The sequence below is a fragment of the Chrysochloris asiatica genome, unplaced genomic scaffold (assembly GCF_000296735.1).
Source record: "Chrysochloris asiatica unplaced genomic scaffold, ChrAsi1.0 scaffold00176, whole genome shotgun sequence".
Classification (NCBI taxonomy): Eukaryota; Metazoa; Chordata; class Mammalia; order Afrosoricida; family Chrysochloridae; genus Chrysochloris; species Chrysochloris asiatica.
Genome location: NW_006408694.1, coordinates 3,217,648 through 3,244,244, shown reverse-complemented (window position 1 = coordinate 3,244,244; position 26,597 = coordinate 3,217,648). Strand labels below are relative to the sequence as shown.

Genomic DNA, 26,597 nt, shown 5'->3' with positions numbered 1-26,597 from the left:
CAGCCTTGGAAACCCTGTATGGGGTCGCTATGGGTCGGAATCAACTCGACAGCACTTAACAACAACAATAGGGTTTCTGAGACTCTAAATTTTTTGTGTGAGCAGAAAGTCTCTCTCCCATGGAATAAATCATTGGCCTTGCAAAATTCTATCATGTGATCTCCAGCATCATTTCTATCACCATGGCCATATTTTCTAATTAGTGATCCTTTCTCTTTGTTTCCAACTTTCACATTCCAATCACCAGTACTTATCAATATATCTTTTTTTTTTAAGTTTTTTTTCTTTTGAATTGAGTGATAGTTTACATGGGAGAACACTGGTTTTGCACTCATCCTATCATTGCAATGATAACTATTCAGTGGGGATTCTACCTTCCCCTGCACACTCTGAAACTAAACTCCCTCTTAAAAACTTGTAAATCAGACACAGTCTCCACTGAATAGTTTTCATCTTGTCTAGATGGGTCTGGTAAAAGAGGTGGGGATAAGATTCTTATGATTCAATAATGAGTAATTGTAATCATGACTAATTGCGACTGTCACAATTGTAACGATAGAAGTTTTGTAACAAAAATGGGTAAGTAGTTAATCTTACAGTCCAGAAACAGAGGATCCTAGGACCATCAAGGGAGAAGAGCACAAGCAGAATACAAGACCTTATCTAGAGAAGCAACGACACCAGAGATGGAGGCAGAGGTGCGGACATAGAGAGAGACAGCAGCTGAGGACTCTAAAGTCATGGGAACAGAGGGACTGATGGTCTGCCCTGTAAACTTTTACTCAATTCACAATAAAAGCATTTAAAAAAAAAAAAAAACTTCTTAGCCAGCTACTTCATGCCTTTATAATACCCTCTCCCTCATTTTAGGTAGCCAATATCTAAGTTGCCCATCCCTATTTACCCTGTGTACAGAGGGGATAGGTTTGATCCTTGATGTGTAGACTCCTTCGCTCTCAGTTGGTATTTTGAGCTACTATATCCATAAGTATGGGTTAGGTTCATCAGATTGTAGCAATTTACACTTGTTTCCTTTATCAAATTTCTTTATCCTCCTCTATTCGAGTTCTGATTATCAGACCATTGAAGTTAGGTCAAATGGATACTACCTCTATAAGGTTCAGCATTCTTGAACATCTCCCTCTTACTTCATATCAGCTGGACACTTTACTCTCAATCTAGCCCTCTGTGACTAGATCCTTGTCCATGAGCTTAGGAGTCCCCAAGTTTCACCACACTTTGGACCAACCAGCCCTTCCTCTTCTCTGTCTCATCTCCAGGTCGATAGGAGTCTATGGAATATGAACAAACTCAGCCCATATCTTCTTTGCTGCCTTTCCCCTACTTCCACTCACCAGTAGACCAATGTGGTCATCTGCAAGTTTACACACCTGCTTCATGTGTTCCCTTTGAGTTGCAATCAGAGGGGTTTATCCTGACATATCAATATATCTTTTATTTTTTTTTTAATGTTTTATTGTGAATTATGTGATAGTTTACATGGGAGAACATTAGTTTTACATTCATCCTATCATATATCATTTCATTGCCATGGTTACAATCCCCCCCATGCATCATCAACCAACCAAAGGGTATATCCTACAAGCCTGCCCTCCCCCTGGTCGTCAGCACACAGCCCCTCTCCCTCTCTGGGGCTAAAGTCCCCATCTGCTCCATCTCTCTGCCTCCATCTCAGGCATCACTGCTTCTCTGGGTAGGGTCCCGCTCTCTGCTCTTCTCTCTTCATAGTCCCAGGGACCTCCGCTCCTAGGCTGAAAAGTTAATCACTCCATTCCTTGCTACAAAATGTCTACCTGATAATAATTATTCACTATTGTTCAATATATCTTGATTGCATGTTTGAACTAGTTCATGCTGAAGACGATAGTAAAATTCTTCAATTTCATCATTACTAGCTTTAGTGGTTGGTGTGCAAAGGTGTATGGAGATTATTCTATTACAGACAGCTTCAAGATAAATCATGAAATGCTCTCTTTGATGATGAATATAATATCATGCCTCTTGAATCTGTCATTCCCAACATAGTAAACCATATGATTGCCTGATTCATAAATGACCAATGTCAGTCAATTTCAGCTCACTAATGCCTAGGAGATTGATCTTTATGCATTCCATTTCATTTTTTATAATTTCCAGTTTTTCTAGATTCATACTTTGTACATTCCATATTCTGTGTATTAATAGGTATTTGTAGCTGTTTCTTCTCATTTTGAGTGTGCCCCATCAGGAAATGAAGGTCCTGAAAATTTTACTCCATTCATGTCATTAAGATCAAATCTACTTTATGGAGGCAACTAACTGTTCCCCAGTCATATTTTGAGTGCCTTCTAACCTGAAAGGCTCATCTTCCAGCACTGTATCAGACAATGTTCCACCGCTATTCATAAGGTTTTCAGTGGCTAACCATTTAGAAATGGTCTGCCTTTCTCTCCTCCTAATATGTCTTAATCTGGAACCTCCACTGAAACCTGTTTACCATGGGTGACCCTGTTGGTATTTGAAATACCAGTGGCATAGTTTTCAGCATCAAAGCAACACACAAGTCATCGCAGTATGACAAATAAACAGTCTAGGGCTATTGCTGTTGTTAAGTGCCCTCAAGTCAGTTCTGACTCGTAACGACCTAGTATAGTGTTTCCATGAGCAGCTCATGAGTTTGAACCACTGACTTTGTGGTTCAAATTGACTGTGCTGTCCAGTGCTTATCCCACAGCACCACACCAGACTCGTGGTGGAGGAACATAATTTAGGAAAAATTAACTAAGACACTTCAAACTAATTAACCTTTGTTAAATGAACCCAGAATTTTTATGTACATTTCTCTAACTTAATTTTTTTTTTTCAGTTTTTATTGTGAATTGAGTGAAAGTTTACAGGGCAGATCATCAGTTTTACATTCAACAAATCATATACCTTGTTTCATTACAATTATTATAGTCCCCTCCATGTACCATCAGTTAAAAGTATTTCTCTATATTCACTTTAGCACTTATTTTTTTAAAACACTCAGACATATATAATAATTTACATCACCAAAGGGCACATTCTGCATGTCTGTCTGCCTCCTGGCTGCCTACTCTCAGTCTCTCTCTTTCCATGAATCCAGAGTTTTCAGCTGCTCCCTCTCTCCATGTCCCCATCTCTGGTGTCGCTGCTTCTCTGGATAAGGTCTCGCATTCTGCTTGTGTTCTTCTCCCTTGATGGTCCTTTGTTTCTGGACTGTAAGATTAACTACGCCCCCATTTTTGTTACAAAACTTTTACCTTTACAATTGTCACTGTCACAATTAGTCATGATACAATTACTTACTATTGAATCATACAAATCTTATCCCCATCTCTTTTAACCAACACCAGATAAGATGAAAACTATTCAATGGGGACTCTTTCTTCCCCCACACACTCTTAAACTAAACTCCCTCTTGAAACCTTGTAAGCCAGTCACTTCGTGCCTTTATCGCCCCCTCATTTTAGGAGTCCTGGTATGGCACTGTGAGTTTATGCGCCAGACCGCAAAGCCATTCAAACCTCAGAGTCGGCAGTCCAAGCCCACCAGCTGCTCCTCGGAAACCCTACACAGGGTCGCCATGGGTCAGAAATGACTCGATGGCACCCAACAACAACAACAACATTTTAGGTAGCCAGTGTCTAAGTTACCCACCCCTATCTACCCTATATACAGAGGGGACCGCATTGATACCTGAAGTGAAGACTCTTTCCCTCTCTGTTGGTATTTAGAGTTACCACCTCCATGTGTATAGGTCAAGTTCATCAAATTGTAGCAATTTACCCTCATTTCCTTAATCAAAAATCATTTGTTTGTTTGTCTTTCTCTAGTAGAGTTCTGATTATCAAGCCATCGAGGCTAGGTCAAATGGGTACTATCTGCAAGTTTGGGTGTTCTTATACATCTCCTTTCATTTCATATCAGCTGGATGGATGCTTCACTCTCAGCTCTAGCCCTCTGTGGCTATGTCCTTGTCCATGGGTTCAGGGTGTCCCCAGGTCTCACCATACTTTGGACCAACCAGGCCTTCCTCTTCTCTCTCTCAACACCAGGTTAACAGGAGTCTATGGAACGTGGTTGAACTCAGCCCATTTCTTCATTGCTGCTTTTTCCCCTCCTCCACTCACCAGTAGACCAATGTGGTCGCCAGCAAGCTTACATGCCAGCTCATTTGTTCCCTTTGAAGTTCAGTCTTAGAGAGGGGTTTGTCGTGAAGGAACTTGATTACTTGCTTTTATGGCTTCCTGGCGAACAACTTGCTTATTCTTGTAGTAGCCAGTCATACTGCCATTTTTGCTTTGTTTTTTTCCTGCTAATCTTTCTTTGAAGATGTATCTTCTGTCTCTCTAGCTGTTCCAGACTGGTCTGCTTGTCCTTTCTAATGGGAATGTCCCACCTCATAAGGTTCTGGATGGGGCTCAGGATTCAACCTAAGGTCCTATACACTGCAAAGTGGGCAAGTTCTTGAGCCCATTTTCGCTATTCCAATCAGTTATAGGCTGAAGATGGGCTTGCAAGCTTTCTGTAATCATGTTTCCCGGCATTCCTTTCTATCCCACTCAAGTGTCTATTTTATAATAGTATGCAAGGAAACCAATATTCATAAGACAGTCAAGTGTCTTAGTATTATTTCCTCTCTTCAAACTATGCCTTGATCCCTGTATCACAGAGCCCTGTTGTTCCAAGGTTGAGCATGCATCACTATTTACCTCAGTCCCATTTAGCCCATGCAAACCAGTCTCAGTGTTCTCCTATCTACCTTGTTCTTCCACCCCCTCTCCCTTCTTGTACATTGCCCTCCCCAACACCTGAATCTAACTTAATTTTTTAATTAATTTTTATTGCTAAGATAATTTTTCCAGAATTATGGTAGGTAATTTATTTTTCATGTGTAATACTGTTTTTGAAAGCTTTTATTATCTATTGAATGATTGAAGGCTCACAGGGAAAATCACCATTTTTACATTCAGCAGATCATTGTAATGATTACAATGTCCTCCGTGCACCCTTACACCCTTAGCCAACAGCATTTATCTCTGTTACTTTTTTTTTTTTTTTTTGGTGTACACATACCACATGGTAAATATATATGTGTTTAAATGTCTAAAGGGCACATTTTGCAAGCCAGTCTCCTGCCCACAGACACGGTGATTTTATCAGTCCATGTGCTTAAAGTCCACTACTGTTCTGTCTCTCTATGCCACCGCCTCCACTCTGTTGTCACCACCATCTCTATGGTCGCTGGTTTTCTGGTCAGGATCCTTCGCTTCTCTCGTGTTCTTTCCTCTTGATGGCCCTAGGGTCCCCTGTTCCTGAAATGACAGATTAATTGCTCCCCTTTTTAGTTGCACCTCTTCTACATTTATAGTTGTGACCATCGCCATTAGAGCTGAAAACAATTACTCACATTTGTATCATAAAGTCTTATTCTCCTCATTAACAAACCCATCTGGAAAAGAAGAAAACTATTCAGCTGAGTTTCTGTCTTACTTCCTGAATTCTGACACTGAACACCCTCATGAAAACTTATAAGCCAGCCACTTCATGCCTTTTTAGCCTCCCAATTTTGTATAAGTTGCCCATTCCTATAAACCCAATCTACTGAGGAGACATGCTTTATCCTTTATATGGAAAATCCTTCCCTATTTGGTTGGAATTTTGAGCAGCCCCATCCATAATCAAAGGTCCAGTTGATCAGGTTGTAGCAATTTACGCTTGTTCCCTGTATGATACTTCTTTATCTTCATTTGGTAGAATTCTGGTCAGCAAGCCATCCACACTAGGCCCAATGGGTACTGCCTGCAAGTCTGGGAGTTCTAGCATGCCTACCCCCTCTTCAGATCCTCTGACTGTTTTTCATAATGAAAATTCATATGCCTATCATATCCTATTTGGAGTCCTGGTGTGGCACTGTGGGCTAATGTGTCACACTGCAAAGTCATTTGAACTGCAAGGTCAGTGGTTCAGGCTCACCATCAGCTACTTAGAAACCCTATACAGGGTTCCTATGGGTCAGAATTGACTCTACAGCACTTAACAACAGCAACAACATCATATCATGTAGTCCTGGTGTTGTGCTATACTGGACCACGAGGTCAGTTTAAACTGCAAGATTGGCAGTTCAAATTCACCAGCCACTCTTCTAAAACCTTATTCAGATTCACTATGAATCAGACCCGACGTAACAACACTTAACAACAATCATAAAAACAAAATGAAGTACAGTCACATGTTATTTAACATCCACAATATGTTTGATGAAGTAGGACATTATATGATTTGGAAGTGTGATAACACCATTTTTATCATAGTCTGGTCCTGCTTTTTCCTTGATCATCTTGAAAAATCTTTGTACCTTAGCAGTGATGTCAGTTTGCTGAGAGGGAATTGCTTTTGTATTTAGTCCACAATCCATGTCATTAGCAATTTCTCCATATCTGATGTAAGTGCCACTCACATTTTTGTTAGCCTTGTAACTTTCAGTAGAGCTGATCCTTTAATTTGAAATCCCAAAACACAGTCACCATAATCTTCTAAGCTGCCCTCTCTATCTTGAATGTAATGGACCCAGCAGATTCCCTCAGAAAACACTGTTTCTATCAGACCTTTATTATAAAGGCAACCTAAGGAAAGTAAGCTAATGATATTACTGAGAAAACTTGTTTAAAACATGTTTAACCACATTTTATTTTGAATAAACTTATGCATGTATGAACTGGAACCCAAGTAGCAATAGTGTCTGACTTAACCATCATAGATTCAAAACTCTGTGGGGAAAAAAAGATTAAAGGTAAAGATATTTTTTTTTAATTGTTTAACTTTTTCAACTTCAATATCATTTAAAATAAATTTATAAAATAAGCAAACTAGAAAATGGCAAGCACAACAGAGAGTATAGGGGTTCCCTCTGAGGAGGAGCAGAGTTGCAGCAAGTGGGGGAAGAGGCAAGGAAATGTATGGAAAGAGCTCACAGCTAAATGTAGTTTTGTTGGTCATGTTCTAGTTCACAGGTATTTATTTTGTTGTTACTCTTCATAATTTGCATTTATATTACATATATTATTTTCTCTTTCTCAAAATTTACATATTTTTAAAGCACACACACTAGGCATTGCCATAGTGTTGTTCTAGAGGGTCATGTTGTTCAGTCTGACTTTGTCTGTTACAGGTGATTTGGGGGGCAAAGAGTTGAGATGGAGGGGTTGATCCAGGTGGTTGTAGGGTTTTTCTTTATTTCTTTAACTTAAAATTGTTCATTGTTGCCAGGGGTGTCTAGATGCAAACAAGTATGTTCTTAACAGTTATTCAGCAGCCATACAATCCAGCTAAGCAATTTGAAAACATAGGTGCTTCCATTTATGGACAGATATATACTCTTTCCTTCCTAAGAGGGCTGTGGGACATATATTCTTTCATTATCAGATGGGGTAATATACTTGGTTTAAAGGGCCAAATTCAAATTATCTTCAATAACATGGCTACCTTATCTCCTTTTTTTTTTTTTTTTTTTCTGGTCTACTAAGCACAACCCCAACACTGGATGAAGTCATTGCTTGGGCTCAGTCCTTCGACAAGTTAATGGTCACTCCAGCAGGAAGAAATACTTTCCGTGAATTCCTTCGGACAGAATTCAGTGAAGAAAATATGCTTTTCTGGATGGCCTGTGAGGAACTGAAAAAAGAAGCTAATACAAGCATGATTGAAGAGAAAGCAAGGATAATATATGAAGACTACATTTCTATTCTTTCTCCTAAAGAGGTATGAGACAACTCAAAGGTTTTCTCCAAGGGAACCATTTGCACAATTATGTTGTTGTTAAGTACTGTTGAGTCTATCCTGACCCATAGCGACCCTGTACAGGGTTTCCAAGGAGCAGCTGGTGAGCTTGAATCGCCGACCTTGTGGTTAAAACTGACTTTGCAGACCAGTACATTATTAGCCCACAGCACCACACCAGGACAACTAGTCCAAAATACACATATAGAGAATTACTCCATCCACTATTTATAGTAAGAGATTTTGACCACAGTCCCATAGATGGTCTCCAAATTCCCCCTCAAACAGGTGAAAACGTTTGTACATGTTTTTACAAAAGGTATCCATAATGTCCAACAGATTATTAAGAAGAGTTTTGTATGCATTTTACTGCAAAGACATTACACTGGATAGACATTTCTTTTAAAATAACTATCATTTTATTCTGAGCAAAATAGTTCTAAATTACAGTTTATTATGTTTTCAATGAAAGTTTACACAGCAATTTAGGTTTCCGTTTGGCAATTTCTATACAGTGGCATTAGTTCACATTTTTCACAAGAGTATCAAATCAACACTTTTAAATTATCTTCTGGTTGTTCATTTCCAGTGCTCTAGTTAAGGCAAGATTTTTATTGTGTCTATTAAAGCATTATACAGCCAAAATAATCTCAGCAAATTTATGATGCAAGAATGATATAAAAAGTGACCATTTTCTCCCAAGTGTAAGCTTCTTTTACTTGTAATGTGAAAGCATGAAAAAAATTTTAAATATAGACTTTGGGATCAGATCATCTTGGGTTTGAACCCCAGTTCTATCATTTAAAAATTGCATAACCTGGGCTTGTTTTTAGAAGTAGATCTCTAGTTCTTTCTTCTTAATATAGTCTTTCTGAACAGCATGGAACATTGTCTGATATAATGCTGAAAGATGGGCCCTTCAGGTTGAAAAGCACTCAAAATTCTACTGGAAGAGAGCTGCTTCCTCAAAGAAGAGTTGATCTCCATGGTGTAGATGGAGTAAAGCTTGTGGGATCCTTTATTATCTGATGTGGCGTTGGCAAAACTCAAAATAAGAAACAGCTATAAACATCCATTCTTCATCAGAATACGGAAAGTATGAAGAATCTGGGATAATTAGAAGTTCTCGAAAATGCAACAGAAGACTTGGAGATAGATATCATAGGCATTTATAAGCTAAAATAGGCCAGTATTGGTCAATTTGATTAAGAAAATCTTTCAGTCTACTGTGCTGGGAATGACAAATTGAAAAGGAATGGTGTCACATTCATCATCAAAAAGAATATCCTGAAGTACAGCTCTGTCAGTGATGGGCTATTACCTATATATCTACATGGTGGTGGTGGTGGTGGTGGTGGCTGCCAATTCTAACTCATAGTGGCCCTGAGTAAGGTTCCCAAGGCTATTAATCATTATGGGAGCAGAAAACTTCATCTTTCTCTTTTGGAGCAACTGGTAGATTCAAACTGCTGACCTTGTGCTTAGCAGCCCAGGCGTAATCCATTCATTACACTACAAGGAAAACCAGTTAAGACAACTATTATTCAAATTTATACACCTACCACCAATGCCAAAGATGAAAAAATTGAAGATTTTAACCAACTCCATTATCTGGAATTAATCATTCCTGCAGCAAAAATTGCACTAACCATCCCTCCAAGGCACACTCTAATTCATTGCAATGGTCACACAGAACTCAGACACTCACAGTTTTGAAGTTTATTAGGGAAGTTAACAAATTCAGGAATAGAAATGTTCAGAGCTCAGTTAACTCAGTCAGTACAGCCTCTTCCCAGCCATGCCCACAATAGGCCTCTCTCTGCCCCTCGATCTGGCTTTTATCCTGCTCCAGTAATGTTACAAAGCTCTTTTATGGCTGCTAATAAATTTCAACAGGGCACACCACTTCCACATATGCCTCAGCCTGAAGGCACTAAAGTTCTAGATCCATAGGTCAGCAAGCCTAACTCCCCTAATTCAGTGTCTGAAAGTACCCTGCTCTGTAAGCAAGTCTCCTTCCCAAAGTAATTCAGCTTTATTTGCTTCATGGACTGACTGGGAAGCCCACTATTCTGTCTTGTGTTCTGGCTGATGTTTCTGCTGTTGCTGCTCCTTTACCATTCCTCCGGTGTCACGGCTTTCTGTCCCCGGGTTAAAGAGATTCAACACACAGGGATCTTGGGGTTCAAAGGGCCTCCTCCACTCCTGACTCTTCTTTAATGGTAGTGAAACCCGCCACTCTTGCTTCTGAGATGGCTCATTTTTAGACCCATGTTAGAATTTCAAGTTTTACAATCACAATGAACTCTGTTAACAGCCATTCACAACAGAATCATATTATTCTACCACTATTAACCCCCTTCTTCTCTTACTCAGACCCATCAGGAAGAATTATTTGAAAGAGTTACAAAGACTAAGGCTAGAAGAGATATAGTTGATAATTATTGGTGGTTGGGATGTAAAAGTTAGGGGGGGTAAGGAAAAAGGACCACTAATCATAAAATTCATCACTAGGCTGTCAGTTTGTCATACCTTGGTGGCTTCTGTATTGCTACAATACTGGAAGCTATGCCACTGGTATTTTACATGTCAGCAAAGTCACCCATGGTGAACAGATTTCAGCGGAGCTTCCTAAACTAAGACAGACTGGAAGAAGGAAAGGCTGACCACTTCTGAATGGCTAGCCACTGCAAGCCTTTATTTATGAATAGAAGCAGAACATTGTCTAATACAGTGCCCTTCAGGTTGGAAGATACTGAAAATACAACTGGGGAAGAGCTACGTCCTCAAAGTACAGTTGACCATAATTATGTGAATGGAGCAAAGTTCCCAGGACCATCACTTGCTGATGGGGCACAACTCAAAAAGAGAAGGCATCTGTAAACATCTATTAATAAACAGAACAATGGAATGTACCAACTATGAATCTAAGGAAGATTGTTGTTGTTGTTGTTGTTAGGTGCCATTGAGTCGGTACCGACTCATAGCAACCCTGTGCACAACAGAACTAAACACTGCCCAATCCTGAGCCAACCTCACAGTTGTTGTCACGCTTGAGCCCATTGACGCTGCCACTTTACCAATCCATCTCACTGGGGGTCTTCCTCTTTTTCTCTGATCCTCCACCTTACCAAACATGATATCCTTCTCCAGCGACTGGTCCCTCCTGACAATATGTCCGAAGTATGAGAGACAAAGTTTGGCCATCCTGGCCTCCAAGGAGCACTCTGGCTGCACTTCTTCCAACACAGATCTGTTGGTTCTTTTGGCAGCCCATGCTACTTTGAATATTCTCCTCCAACACCATAACTCAAAAGCATTAATTCTTCTATGGTCTTCCTTATTTACTGTCCAGCTTTCGCATGCATATGAAGTTACTGAAAATAGCATGGCTTGGGTCAGGCTCATCATAGTCCTCAAGCTGACATCTTTGCTCTTCAACACTTTAAAAAGGTCTTGTGCAGCTGATTTGCATAATGCAAATCTAGGAAGATTAGAAGTCATCAGAATGAAATGCAATGCATAATGATAACTCTCCTGGGCATTGGTGAGCTGAAATGGATGGGTACTGGCCATTTTGAACCTGACAATCCTATGGTTTGCTATTTCAGGAATGACAGATTCAAGAAACATGGTGTCACATTCATTGCCAAAAAAGAACACTTTGAGATCTATTTTGAAACATAATACTGTCTGTAATAGGATAATATCCATATGCTTACAAGGAAGACCAGTTAATAGCATTATTATTCAAATTTATGCACCAACTACTAAAGCTAGTTATGAAGAAATCGAAGAATTCTACCATCTTCTTCACTTTGAAATAGATCAAATATGCAATCAAGATACAGTGCTAAATACTGGTGACTGAAATGTGAAAGTTGGAAACAAAGAGGAAGGATCACTAGTTGGAAACTATGGCCTTGGTGATAGAAACGATGTTGGAGATTCCATGAAAGAATTTTGCAACACCAATGACTTAATTCATGCAAATACATTTTTCAACAACATTAGCAGTGACTCTACACGTGGACCTCTCCAGATGGAATGCACAGAAATCAAAATGACTACATCTGAGGAACTGGATGGTAGAGAAGTTCAATATCATACAAGGCCAGGGGCCAGCTATGGAACAAATCATCAATTGCTTATATGCAAGCTCAAACTAAAGCTGAAGAAAATGAAAACAAGTTCACAAGAGCCAAAATATAATCTTGAGTATATTCCACCTGAATTTAGAGACCACCTCAAGAACAAATTTGATGCATTAGACACTTATGACTGAATCCAAAATGAGTTGTGGGATGACATCAAGAACATCATACATGAAGAAAGCAAAAGGTCATTAAAAAGACAGGAAAGAAATAAAATATCCAAGTGGATATCAGAAGAGACGCCGAAACTTCTCTTGAGAGTAGAGAAGATAAAGTGAGGAAGTAAAGGAGCTAAACAGAAAATTTCATTTTCATATCATTAGTGCTTCAAGAAAACAAAGAAAAGTATTATAATGAAATGTACAAAGACCTGGAGTTAGAAAACTAAAAGGGAAAGACACACTTAGTCTTTCTCAATCTGAAAAAAAACTGAAGAAAAAGTTCAAGCCATGGGTTGCTGTATTGAAGGATCCTAAGGCCAAAATGGAGGCGCTCTGGTAGCATAGTAGTTATGAACTGGGCTGCTAACCTCAGGGTCAGCAGTCGAAACTACCAGCTGTTCCGCGGGAGAAAGATGAGCTTTTCTGCTCCCGTAAAGATTTACAGCCTCAGAAACCCTGTACAGGGTTGCTATGAGTTGGAACAAACTCCATAGCACATACACAGCAACAACAGGGCAAAATGGAACCCTGGTGTGGTGCTGTAGGATAAGCACTGGGCTGCAAGGTATGTTTGAACCAAAAAGTCTGTGGTTCAAACCCACCAGCTGCTCCTTAGAAACCCTATACAAGATCAGTATGTGTTAGAACTGACTCAACAGTACTTAAAACAACAACAACAATGGGCAAAATATTGAATGATACAGGAAGCATCAAAAGAAGATGGAAGGAATACACAGAGTTACTGTACCAAAAAGAATTTGTTGATGTTCAGTCATTTCAAGATCTACCACATGACCAAGAACCTATGATATGAAAGAAAGTCTATGCTTCAGTGAAGACACTGGCAAAAAACAAAAACAAAAAAACAAGCCTCTAGAAATTCATTGACTACAAATTGAAATGTTTCAACAAACTGATGCAGCACTAGTCATCCACTCATTGATATCAAGAAATTTGGGAGACAGCTACATGGCCAATCAATTGGAGAGATCTATATCTGTGCCCATTCCAAAGAAAGATGACTCAATGGAATGAGGAAACCATCAAACCATATTTAATATCAAATGCAAGTAAAATTTTATTGACAATAATTCAAAAATTGTTACAGCAGTATATAAGGGAGTAGCCAGAAATTCAAGCTAGATTTAAAAGAGGATTTAGAACTAGCTCTATCATTGCTGACATCAGATGGATACTGGTTGAAAGCAGAGAATACCAGAAAGATATTTACTTGTGCTTTGTTGACTATGCAAAGGCACTTGACTGTGTGGATCATAAAAAACTATGGATAACATTGTGAAGAATGGGTGTTCCAGAACACTTAGTTGTGCTCATAAGGAACTTGCACATACACCAAGAAGTAGTTGTTAGAACAGAACAAGGTGATATTATATGGTTTAAAATCAGGAAAGATGTGTGTCAAGGTTGTATCCTTTCACCATACTTATTCAATCTGTATGTTGAGCACATAATTGGACAAGTTGGATTATATGAAAAAGATTGGAGGAAGATTGGCATCAGGATTGGAGGAAGACTCATTAACAACCTGTGATAACACAGATGACACACCTTTGATTGCTGCAAGTGAAGAAGTCTTAAAATACTGATGAAGATCAAAGACTTCAGCCTTCAATATAGATTGCACCTCAATGTAAAGAAACAAAAATCCTCACAACTAGACCGATAAATAACATCATGATAAACAGAGAAAATATTGAAGTTATCGAAGACTTCATTTTACTTGAATCCATAATCAACACTCATGGATACAGCAGTCAAGAAGACAAATGACGTATTACATTAGGAAAATCTGTTGCAAAAGACCTCTTGGAAGTATTCAAAAGCAAAAAAGTCACTTTGAGAACTAAGGTGTGCCTGACCCAAGCCTTGGTATTTTCAATCACCTCATATGCATGTGAAATTAGGGCAATGAATAAGGAAGATCATAGAAGGATCAAAGCATTTGAATTATAGTGTTGGTGAAGAATATTGCAAGTGCCATGGACTGCTAGAAGAATAAACAAATCTGTCTTGGAAGAAATACAGCTAGAATGCTCCTTAAAAGTGAGGATGGTGAGACTCATCTCTCATACTTTGGACATGCTGTCAGGACGCACCAGTCCCTGGAGAAGAACTTCATGCTTCGTAAAGTGGAGTGTCAGTAATAAAAAGGAAGCCCCCCACTGAGATGGATAGACACAGTGGCAGCAACAATGTGCTCAAACATAGCAACACATATGAAGGATGGTGCAGGACCAAGCAGTGTTTTGTTTGTTATGCTTAGGGTCACTATGAGTCTGAACCGACTCAGCAGCATCTGACAACAACAACAAAAAAATTGGATGATATACCCTTGATCATATGCACAAGTTCCTCATGAGCATATAATAGAATTTTGCAAGACCAATTATCGTAAAATACTTTCTTCAGCAATATAAACATGAACTATACATGTGGACTTTGCCAAATGAAATACAGAAGAATCCAATCAACTACACTGGTGAAAAGAGACAATGAAGAAGTTCAATTATTATCAGTCAAAATGAAGCCAGAACCAAGTGCAGAACAGTTGAAGTTCAAGTTGAAGCTTAAGAAAATTAAAATAAGTCCACAAGAAACAAAATGCAACCTTGACTGTATCCTACCCGAATTTATAGAGCACCTCAATAGTGGATTTGATGCATTGAGCACTAATGAGTCACCGAAAACCAGAAAAGTTGTGGGATAACATGAAGTACATGAAGAAAGACAAGAAACAAAGAAAATATAAAAATGAATATCAGAAGAGACTTTGAAACTTGCTCCTATACATAGCAAAGCTAAAGCAACTGGAAAAAAATGATGAAGTAAAAAAGCTGAACAAAAGATTTCAAAGAGCAGCTTACAAACACAAAATATTATCATGATTTGTGCAAAGACCTGGAATTAGAAAGTCAAAATGGAAGAACATGCTCAACATTTCTCAAAGAACTGAATAATAATAATAATAATAAAACAGACTCTAGTTGCAGTATTAAAGAATTCTATGGGCAAAAAAATTAAATGATGAGGAAGTATTAAAATATGAAAGGAATACACAGTCACTGTACAAAAAAAGAACTGGTCAATTTTCAACCATTTCTGGAGGTGGCACATTATCAAGAACTGATGACATTGAAGGAAGAAGTCCAAGCTGCCATGAAGATATTGGCAAAAAACGAGGTTCCAGGAGTTGGTGGACTACCAATTAACATGTCTCAACAAAAGCATGCAACACTGGAAGCACTCACTTGTCTATGCCAAGAAATCTAGACGATAACTACCTGGTCAACCAAATGGAAGCGTTGTGCCAAAGAAGTGATCCAATAGAATGTGGAAATTATCTAACAATATCATTAGTATCATCATGCAAGTAAAAATATAATGAAGCTAATGTTAAAATGGTTGCAGCAGTACATCCACAAGGAACTGCCAGAAATTCGAGCTAGATTCTGAAGTGGACATGGAATGAAGAATGTCATTGTTAATGTTAGATGGATCTTGGCTAAAAGCAGAGAATACCAGAAAGATGCTTCCCTGTGTTTTGTTGACTATGCAAAGGCATTTGATTGTGTGAACCTAAACAAATTATGGATAATATTGCAAAGAATGGGAATGCCAGAACACTTAATTGTGCTCATAAGGAAACTGTACATAGACCAAGAGGCAGTTGCTCAAACAGAACAAGAGAATACTGAATAGTTTGAAATCAGGAAAGGTATGCATCAGGGCTGTATCTTTTCACCATATTTATTCAGTTTGTATGCTGAACAAATAATCTGAGAAGCTGGATGCTATGAAGAATAGCACATCAGGACTGGAGGAAGACTCATACTGTGATATGCAGAGGACACAACCTTGCTTGCTGACAGCAAAGAAAGCACTTACTGATGAAAATCAAAGACTACGTGCTTTGGATTACACCTCAGCATAAAGAAAATAAAAATCTTCACAACTGGACCAATAAGCGAATGCATGATAAACGGAGAAAAGATTGAAGTCATCCAAGATTTCATTGACTCTGATCCAAAATCAATGTCCGTGGACACATCAGTCAAGAAATCAAAGGATGCATTACATTGGGAAATTTTATTGCAAAAGAACTCTTTAAAGTTTTAAAAAACAAAGATCTCACCTTTCAGACTAAGGTGCATTTCCAACCCAAGTCATGTTATTTTCAATTGACTCATCTGCATGCAAAAGTTGAATAATGTAAAAATGGCACCAGTATCCTTGGACATCTATCACAAATTCTTTTTTTTTTTTAATGTTTTATTGTGAATTATATGATAGTTTACATGGGAGAACATCAGTTTTACATTCATTCCATCGTGTATCATCTCACTGCCATTGTTCCAATCCCCTCCATGCATCATCAACCACCCAAAGGGTACATCCCAGAAACCCGCCCCCTGCACTTCCTCCTCCTCCCCCCAGTTTTCAGCCCACAGTCCCTTTCCCTCTCTGGGTCCAAAGTCCCCAGTCGCTTCATCACTCCATGTCATCATCACTGTCTCCATCTCAGGCGTCTGTTTCTCTGGACAGGGTCCCGCTCGTGACTCTTCTCCACTGATGGTCCCAGAGGCCTCCGCTCCTATCCTGGAGAATTAATCACTCCCTTCCTTGTTACAAAACTTCTACCTTTGCATTTCCAACCCTCATAATCTGTCCTGATAAGCATTATTCACTACAGTATCACGAGTTACCCATCTGTATCTCCTTTCATCAGCTCTGCCCAGACAGATGGAATAGTACTTACTGGAGCTTCTGCCTTCCACCATGCTCCCTAGCACCAGGTTCCCTCTTGAAAGCTTGTAAGCCAGTCACTTCTTGCGTTTGTAGTCCCCCACTCCCCATCACAAATTCTTTTTATAAGCAGTTGACCTCAACATGGTTGGAAACCATCTCTGATTTCATCTCAAGGTGTGGCCCTTTGTGTAGGCCTTGGAGTTGAAATGATGAATAACCATTTTGTATCTAGTTGTTGTTATGTGCCGTGGAGTAGGTTCCGACTCATAGCAACCCTGTACAGGGTTTCCAAGGCTGTAAGTCTTTATGGGAGCAGAAAGCCTCATCTTTCTCCTGTGGAACAGCTGGTAGTTTCGAACTGCTGACCCTGAGGTTCACAGCCCGATTCGTAACCACTATGCTACCAGAGCTCCTTGTATCTAGTGCAAACAATTAAATGTGCTTGGCTGCTAACTGAGAGGTTGGGGGTTCAAGTCAACCCAGAGTGGTCTCAGGATAAAGGCTTAGGGATTTAATTAGGACAAATCAGCCACTGAAAACTCTGTGGAACATAGTTTTACTCTGACACATATGAGGAGAATACAAGCAAGCCAAGTGGAGGGAAAGGTTATTCTAGACAGAGAGAACAAAGGAAAGATTGTTCTGGTTTGTTTCCTCTTTAAATTCCAAGTGCCTCAGAATAGCTCTTGTGTGTGGAACAGAAATGTTGGACTGGAGAGTTCCTGGCAACAGGTCATATAGCTCACCCTAAGGCTGAGTATAAGGAGCTCTGGTAGCGTAGTGGTTACGAATCGGGCTGTAAACCGCAAGGTCAGCAGTTCGAAACTGCCAGCTGCTCCACGGGAGGAAGATGAGGCTTTCTACTCCCGTAAAGATTTACACCCTCGGAAACCCTGTACAGGGTCGCTATGAGTCGGTTCCGACTCCACGGCACATAACAACAACAACAACAACAAGGTTGAGTATATAGAGTATGTATCAGGATCATGTTTGCCCCCCTAAGAAGGCTCCTTTGACTGATGGCAATGCTGTGGCTTGGAGAGGTACTACCCTGGCTCTGGAAGAAGAGTTTTGAGGTCACTGTCCATATCCAGCAAGAAAGGATCAGTCAGTTCAACAAAAACCATGGCAGAGAGGAAAGAAGTGGACAGATTCGAGAGGCATTGAGAAGGCTGAGTCACCAGGACTTTGTCATTGAAAATTGAGCCAGAGAGGATAAGTAAGAATTACTGAACAATTGCCGAGTATGCCCACTGTGTAGACCTGGTACAGCTGAGGTCCTTTACACAGAGAGAAGACAGCACAAGTTCCATCTCAGCAGCTTCTGCATGTACCTTATTTGTCTGCTGTCTGAGCCCAGTAGCTTACCCTGGTATATGAGACAGTCTGGTCTAGGATGAGCAAAAGATCAGACTAATATGAAATTACATCTACTGTGAACCCTGGGGTGGTGCTGTAGGATAAAGCACTGGATCACAAGGTCAATTTGAACCACAAGGTCTGTGGTTCAGTCAGAACTGACTTGACAGCACTTAACAACAACAACAATGAGCTGTGAATTCTCATTAAATTTTCACAAAACATCTAGCAGGAACTATCATCATCTTCACTTTATAGAGTAGTTAGTGACCACACACAGAGTTTATGTTGCCCACAACAAATTAGTGACTGGTAAAGGAGCTCTGGTAGCGTAGTGGTTACGAATCGGGCTGCGAACCTTAAGGTCAGCGGTTCGAAACTACCAGCTGCTCCGCGGGAGAAAGATGAGGCTTTCTACTCCCGTAAAGATTTACACCCTCGGAAACCCTGTACAGGGTCGCTATGGGTCGGAACCGACTCGATGGCACTTAACAACAACAACAATGGGATTTAATTGCAAGGGCAACAGGGCAAACCCACCAGTCACTCAGTGGGAGAAAGATGAAGCTGTCTGCTCCTGTAAAAATGTGCAGCATCTGAAACCCTCTATAAGATCATTCTGAGCCAGAATTGCCTGCATGACAGTAGGTTTGATTTTGTTTTTTTGTTTATCCACACCTAAGGAGCCCTGGTGGTTCAGTGGTTAAGTGATCCACTGCTAACCAAAAGGTTGGCTCTTTCAACCCACTATCTGTGAAAGATGTGGCTGTCTGCTTACATGAAGCTCTACCATGTTGGCAACACTCTGGGGCAGTTCTACTTTGTCATACAGGGTCACTAAGAGTCAGAATAGACTCTGTGGCAGTGGGTTTGGGTTTTTGTTTGTGCTTTTCCCCCCACACCTGTTGAATCAGAACTCTGGGGCCCAACAATCTGTTTAACAAGTGTTTTGTGGACTTCCAAGGTTGCTTAAGTATAAGACCCTATTGGTTATGTTTTCAGTTTCTCTTTTCACATTTTGAATTTTTAGATGACCTTTTATGGTTGAGACTTAAAACCCAGAAGAAACTATGGGACTTGGGGAATGAATTGACAAAAGGGAATATCTAACACTAATGTTGTTTCTACCTACAGGTCAGCTTAGACTCCCGGGTAAGAGAAGTCATCAACAGAAACATGTTGGAACCATCTGAGCACATATTTGATGATGCACAACTTCAGATTTACACCCTAATGCACAGAGACTCATACCCCCGCTTTATGAACTCTGCTCTCTATAAGGACTTGCTCCAGTCCTTATCTGAGAAGTCCATTGAAGCGTAGGACTTTTCAAATATGTTATTTGTTATTGTTTAGTGCCGTTGAGTTGTTTCGGACTCATATCAACCCGGTATAGGGTTTCCAAGGAGCTGCTGGTATGTTTGAACAGCTGATCTTGTGATTAGCAGTTGAGTGCTTATCCTATAGCACCATACCTATATTTATTATTATTGAAATAATTCATGGACTACATCTAGAGCATAGAATGCAGAGGTAGTAGTATCATCTTCTGAATAATATTCAGGCTATTTTAATAACATACTTCCTTCTACAGAGAACTGTATATATATTCACAAGGTAAACTGCAGCTGCTTTTAGTGATGTTTTAGAGGGGAAAAAAATGGAATATGACTGCTTTAGAAAGGTTATATATTTACATTTTCAGTAACAATAGAGTTCTCTCACCAGTAGACTGCATACTAAAAGTCTACACACTGCCTGGAGTGTGTACATTCACTGGAATAAATAGGACCACTTTTGTTTTGCATGACTTCAATAATTGATTACTCTCCCCCAAAAGAAAATTCATTCAGAGGTTTCTCTCTGTCCTCCCTTTGATCAAGCTCCACTTTGAACTTATCAGTATCATTTCTGGACTCAAATTCAAATTTTATAGATATGTGACCAGTACTTATAATAATGGTACTCCTCTTTATCTTAGAATATATGTATGTAGATGCGTGTATCTTTACATAGTTAATGTAAAACAGTGTGTTCTTACATGGACTCACCTCAAATGTTTTATAAGAGCAATAATACTTAGAAATTATTTTATTAAAAAGTTACAATTATTTTAATATCAAAATTTTCCAGTGTGAAGAATTAATATATCAGTTCAAACTACTTTCTAGTTTGGTCATACTTCTAACAAATGCTTTCAAATAAATGTATGTTCACTTTTATAATTGAAAAAATCTGGGCATTTTCACTCTTAAAAAAATAAATCACAATAGTTTTACCGCAGCCTTTATTTTTTTCTTCATATACAAAATATTTTGTTATCTCCAAAGACGTACAGATCAATAGGCAGACATAAACCACAAAGACAATGTGAATAGCGCCTGGGGTCTTAGAAGCATGAAAGTGGCCATCTAAGATGTACCTATGATCACTCCTTATATGGAACAAGTAAAAGTGAAGAAAATCAAAGACTCAAGTAAACAATTAGTCCAAAGGACCAATGGACCCCACAAACCTCCATTACCATGAGGCCAGAAGAACTAGCTACTGAGCTCCCACTCCCTACCAGTCTGATCAGGATCACACTAGAAAACCCTGGACAAAAAGGGAAGGGAGGAAATGTGGAACAAGACTATAGAAATATAAAGCATTTAAAAGACTAGATTTACTGGTCTGATAGAGACTAGTGGATTCTCGAGACATTCTTTAAGCCTAGAATTGAACCCACCTCCAGGCTCAATTTACAGCCATACAATAGACAGGCCTTTAAAGTGAACAGTAACACCAGAGAGGAACGTATTCCTATCAGCCATGGGAGACCTAAAGGACTGCATTTGCCCAAAAAACAAAGCTCAGAGGCAGGAAAGTATGATAAATGAATCCACAGAATCCAGGGAAGTAGGAAGAATCCTGTTACATTGAAGGGATTGCAGCCAATGTCATGAAACTAAATATGGATAAATAGTTGAATGGAAAACTAATTTGCTCTGTAAACTTTCACCAATAAAAAATAAAACATTTGTGAAATATAAGATTAAGTAAATACAGTTATGAACAAAATAGCTTTAAGCTCTCAGATAAGATTCTGTCATTGTTGTTGGGTGTACCTGATTTAGTTCCAACGCATAATGACCTTACGTACAACAGAACAAAACACTTTACAGTTTTGTGTCCTCCTCACAGTCGTTCCCCACTGCCCATTGTTATCAGTCCATCTCATAGAAGGTCTTCCCTTTTTCACTGACCCTCTACTTTACCAAGTATAATGTCGTTCTCCAGGGACTGGCCTCTCCTGGTAATATGACCAAACATGAAACAGATTTTGTCATCCTCACTTCTAGGGAGTTGTTGTAGATTAAACTGTGATCCTTCCAAATATGTGCTGTAAATTCTAACCTCTATGTAGTTATAATCCCCTTTTGGGAATGGATTGCCTTTGTTATGTTGATCCAGGATGAGCAAGCAAGTGAACAGAGATGTCATAAAATAGATGCCAAGACATATGAGGATCTCCAGTGAACCAAAAAGCAGAAGCTAAAGAGACAAGGCCTTCTTTCTGAGCCAACAGAGAAAGAATACCACCCCAAAGAGCCAGCACTGTCATTAGAACTTCCAGCCTCCTCAACTGTGAGAAAATAAATTCCCATTTGTTAAAGCCATCTACTTGTGGTATTTCAGTTATTGCAAAACTTGATAACTAAAACAGCAACATTCTGGCTCTACTTCCAAGACATTTATTCCTTCTTCTGAAAGTCCATGATATTCAGTATTCTTTGCCAACTTTCTAATTCAAAGGCATTCATTCTTTAGTCTTCCTTGTTCATTGTCCAGTGTTTGTATACATATGAGACAATGGAAAATACCATGGCTTGGGTTAGGCACACCTTAGTCCTCAAGGTGACATGTTTGCTTTTTAACACTCCCTCTCCACCACGACCACCAACAACATTGGAAATACTTTTCTTTAAGCTTATTTTAAATTGAGTGAAGGTTTACAGAGTAGATCATCAGTTTTACACTCAACAATTCATACATTTTGTTTCATCTCATTGATTGTAATCCCCACAATGTGAAAAACAAACAAAAAATACTTGACTAATCACCTACTATGCTCCCGGCATGCGAGTTAAACAAGACAGAAAATTCCTGAGCTCACAGATATTTTTAACTAGAATGTGTTGTTGTTGTTGTTAGGTGCCATCAAGTCGGTACCAACTCAGCAACCCTATACACAACAGAATGAAACACTGCCCGGTCCTGGGCCAACCTCACAATTGTTGCCACACTTGCGCCCATTGATACTGTCATTCTCTAATCCATCTCCTTGGGGGTCTTCCACTTTTTCTCTGATGCTCTACCTTACCAAACATAATATCCTTCTCCAGCAACTGGTCCCTGCTGACAATATGTCCAAAGTATGAGAGATGAAGTTTGGCCATGCTGGCTTCCAAGGAGCACTCTGGCTGCACTTCTTCCAACACAGATCTGTTGGTTCTTTTGGCAGCCCATGGCACTTTCAATATTCTCCTCCAACACCGTCACTCAAATGCATCGATTCTTCTACGGTCTTCCTTATTCACTGTCCAGCTTTCACATTCATATGAGGTTATTGGAAATACCATAGCTTGGGTCAGGCACACACCTTAGTCCTCAACACTTTACAAAGTGTTGCTCTTCAACATTTTATAAAGATCTTGTGCAGCAGATTTGCCTAAAGCCATGCGTCATTTGATTTCTTGACTGCTGCTTCCATGAGTGTTGATAGTTGATCCAACAAGAATGAAGTCCTTGACAACTTTAGTCTTTTCTCTGTTGATAAGAATGTTATTTATTGATCCAGTAGTGAGGATTTTTGTTTTCTTTACATTGAGATGCAATCCATACTGAAGACTGTGGTCTTTGATCTTCATTAGTAAATATTTTTAAAGGAGCTCTGGTAGCGTAGTGGTTACGAATCAGGCTGTGAACCTTAAGGTCAGCGGTTCGAAACTACCAGCTGCTCCGCGGGAGAAAGATGAGGCTTTCTACTCCCGTAAAGATTTACACCCTCGGAAACCCTGTACAGGGTCGCTATGGGTCGGAACCGACTCGATGGCACTTAACAACAACAACAACAACAAGTAAATATTTTAAGTCCTCTTCACTTTCAGCAAGCAAGGTTGTATCACAGACAAAAATAGACAGAAAAATCAAAGGATTGAAAAATATATCCAGCTAATGGTAATTGAAAACAAGCAGGAGTGGCAACACAAATCTCTGATAAAATAGACTTTAAGTTGGGTGATGGGGGGTGTCAATATACAAGAAGGAGGAGGGAAATACACAAGAGGAGGGAGGATGGGAGAAGAATGATGAAGATAGGTGAAGACCTAGGAGGTATGCATAGGCTAAAGGGGATAGAGGTAAATAGTGATATATATGTACAATCTTGGAACAACGGTGTTCTGTGCATAGACACATGGATTGAGACATAGGCTGAAAGGTTAAGGAATGAAAAGTGGGATATAATATATAGATATATATTGTTGTTATTAAGTGCCATTGAGTCGATGCTGACCCATAGCGACCCTGTATAGGGTTTCCAAGGAGCAGCTGGTGAGCTTGAACCACTGACCTTGCAGTTTAAACGATTTTGCAGTCTGGCACATTAACCCACAGCGCCACATTAGGACTTATATATCACACAAATATATGAGTTTGAAAGGATATTTGTACACGAGTATTTATCTTTCCTACAAACACAGCTATGAATGTGGTGGAGCATACAGTGGGCAAATGATGAAAACTTCCTATATATCACCAAACATCTTTTTCTTTTTTTTTTTTTCACAACGTAGTCCTTTAATAGTTTGGTGGTGATGGTGATGTGCTGTGGAGTCGGTTCTGACTCATAACGACCCTGAATAGAGCTTCCCAGGCTGCAAATCTTTATGGGAGCAGAAAACCTCACCTTTCTCCCATGGAATGACTGGTAGTTTTGAAATGCTGACCTTGCAGTAAGCAGTCCGACTTGTTACCACTATACTACTGGAGAATAGATATAACCATACAGTTAATAACTGCTTTAAAAAAAAAGATGAGAGTGTAAATGAATGGAAATTGAAAAACCAGATGGTAATAATAAGAATAATAAGAATGGTACACATTATGAAGAATGTAACCAAAGTCACTGAAAAACTTCTACAGAAATTGTTGAATGGGAACCTAAATTGCTGTAAACCTTCTGTGAAAATGTAATACACTATTATTTTTAAGATTAGAGGGATATTGTAAAATATTAATTCTTCAGAAAAAGAGAAACATTTGTCAATGTTTAATTGGTGTGCTCTTCTATATTTCAACTGAATATATGGGTTTAAACCTGCCATCAACAGTCAGGAGATCTTTAAAACAGCTCCCAATAGTCCATCCACTGAAGAAATTATCATACTATAATGCTCTCTCACGGATGTCAGAAAAGAATCTGACTGATTCTTTTCTATTTATTTTTTTAACTCAGTGTATTTTAACATAAAATCAATCAATGGAATTTTCTCTCATAAAAAAAAAAAATAGATACCAATGTTCAGTCAAAAGGAATGAATTTATAAAGGAAACTGAAGATTTTCTTCTGGAGAATACTTTGATGGATCAAAATAAATGAAAATTATTACCACTAAAAACTCAAGTAATAAAGATCCAGACCTGATCTTGTGTTTCCACTGATTCTAAGGAAAAGAAAATAGGCCACACAAACAGGATGTTGAGGGATTGTTCTGGATAAAGAAAAGGACTGGATGGTTGGCTTTGAAAGTTTCCTCTTGCATCAACATGCAAAAAGTGGCAATACCTGCTATGACGGCCACTGCCTCTGTGTCCTCCTCATTCACTTACACGAGGCACTTATGGACAATTTTTTGTATGAAAATATCTCTGGCTCCTGACATGCCAGACAGATCAGCCTTGCTACCAGTAAAGAGATCTTGCATACAGAGGCTCGCTAGGTAGGAGTTGAGGTTGTAGCTCTCCTCCAGCTTGAATCTGGACAAGCTGACACTGAGTTCAATGAGATATAGATTCTTAGGTTTGGTCCACTCTCTCAGATTTTTCAAAGTCAAATATTCCTCAACCTGTTCTGGCCTGTGGAGTCATCTTCAATGTCATCTGTCAGTAGGATGACCATGCTGAGATCCTTGTCTTCATAGGGCAGTTCTGACACACAGCCTTCAGTTCCTGGATGTAGTTATATGGATATTTCTTCTCCTGATACCTCATTTTTATGGATTTTGTGTCTTTTTCCTACTTAGTCTGAATGTGACATGGGTGTAGCTGCCTTCATGAATTTCTCTTTCTAGTTTCCTTTGAAACATGGCATTCAAAAGCATAAGCTTAGTCATGCTGTCAACTACACCTGAAGCCAACAGTTCTGGAATTTTCCCTTGTGTCTGACCTTTGACTCACTGGTTTATCTCCTTCCTTGAATCCTCAGATATGTGTTAGAAAGCACACTGGCCAAGTCAGTTCTTTACATTTTAGAAGTTGATGACAAGAACTCAGGAAGGAAGTCATGGGTTTTCTCTCCACATAACCTGTTATCAAGTTTCAGAATGTAAGAAGCACCGCAGCTGTTGATATCAGCATTCAGACTCTGAAATCTTGAATTAACCTCATCAACATTGAAATGAAGCATCTTATACAGATATGCAACAGAGTAGCCCCGAGACCCATAAAAGATCATGGCCACCACTGAGGAAATACTGAAGGGAAAAAAGATATTTTTCCACAACACTGTTCTTGCTCAGGCCAAGGAATAGTTTTAGGGAGAAGTTGTTGTTGGCAGTGATGAGCTGCTTCAAGGTCATTGGCTTGTGTGACAGAAAAAGTCAGCAGCGGGATCATTGCCAAACATCTAAAGGCAATAAATTGCTGTGCCTGCAGACTCAGGACCACAGTCTCAGAGGACACCATGGTCCATTGGCATAACATAGTCCACAAAGACAATGTTCTACATCCTACTTGGATGAGTAGTGTCTGGGCTCTTGACCACTCATAAGTCACTGTCTAAGATGCAGCTATTGGTCTCTCCATGTGCAAAGAAAGAAGAGTGATAAGAATTGAAAAGGTCTGGAATCAATTAGTCCAATGGACTACATGGAACATGTGAACATTAGCCTCAACAACTCTTTGAGACCAGAAGAACTCGACGGTGCCTGGCTACCACTACCAACTGCTCTGAAAGGGATCATATTAGAGTCCCTAATAAAAGAAAATGTGGAACAAAACAAAATTATTGTTTTTTTTAAAAAAGGAGACTGGGTTTACTGATCATAAAGGGACTAGAGGAACCTGAGACTATGGGCTTTGACCACCCTTC

The 26,597-nt window shown here is 39.4% G+C and overlaps 1 protein-coding gene and 1 pseudogene across 1 annotated transcript in view; one reads left to right on the top strand and one right to left on the bottom strand.

Moving 5' to 3' along the window:
- Nucleotides 1–19,567, top strand: part of LOC102836625 (regulator of G-protein signaling 20-like) — a 161,132-nt gene extending 141,565 nt beyond the window's left edge. Inside the window, exons 4-5 of the mRNA XM_006871855.1 lie at nucleotides 7,551–7,785; nucleotides 19,379–19,567. Coding sequence (XP_006871917.1) covers nucleotides 7,551–7,785; nucleotides 19,379–19,567 — 424 coding nt within the window. The remainder of the gene's footprint in view (nucleotides 1–7,550; nucleotides 7,786–19,378) is intronic.
- A 5,384-nt stretch (nucleotides 19,568–24,951) lies between these two features.
- LOC102812452 lies at nucleotides 24,952–26,085 on the bottom strand (annotated as a pseudogene).
- Nucleotides 26,086–26,597: the final 512 nt, after the last annotated feature.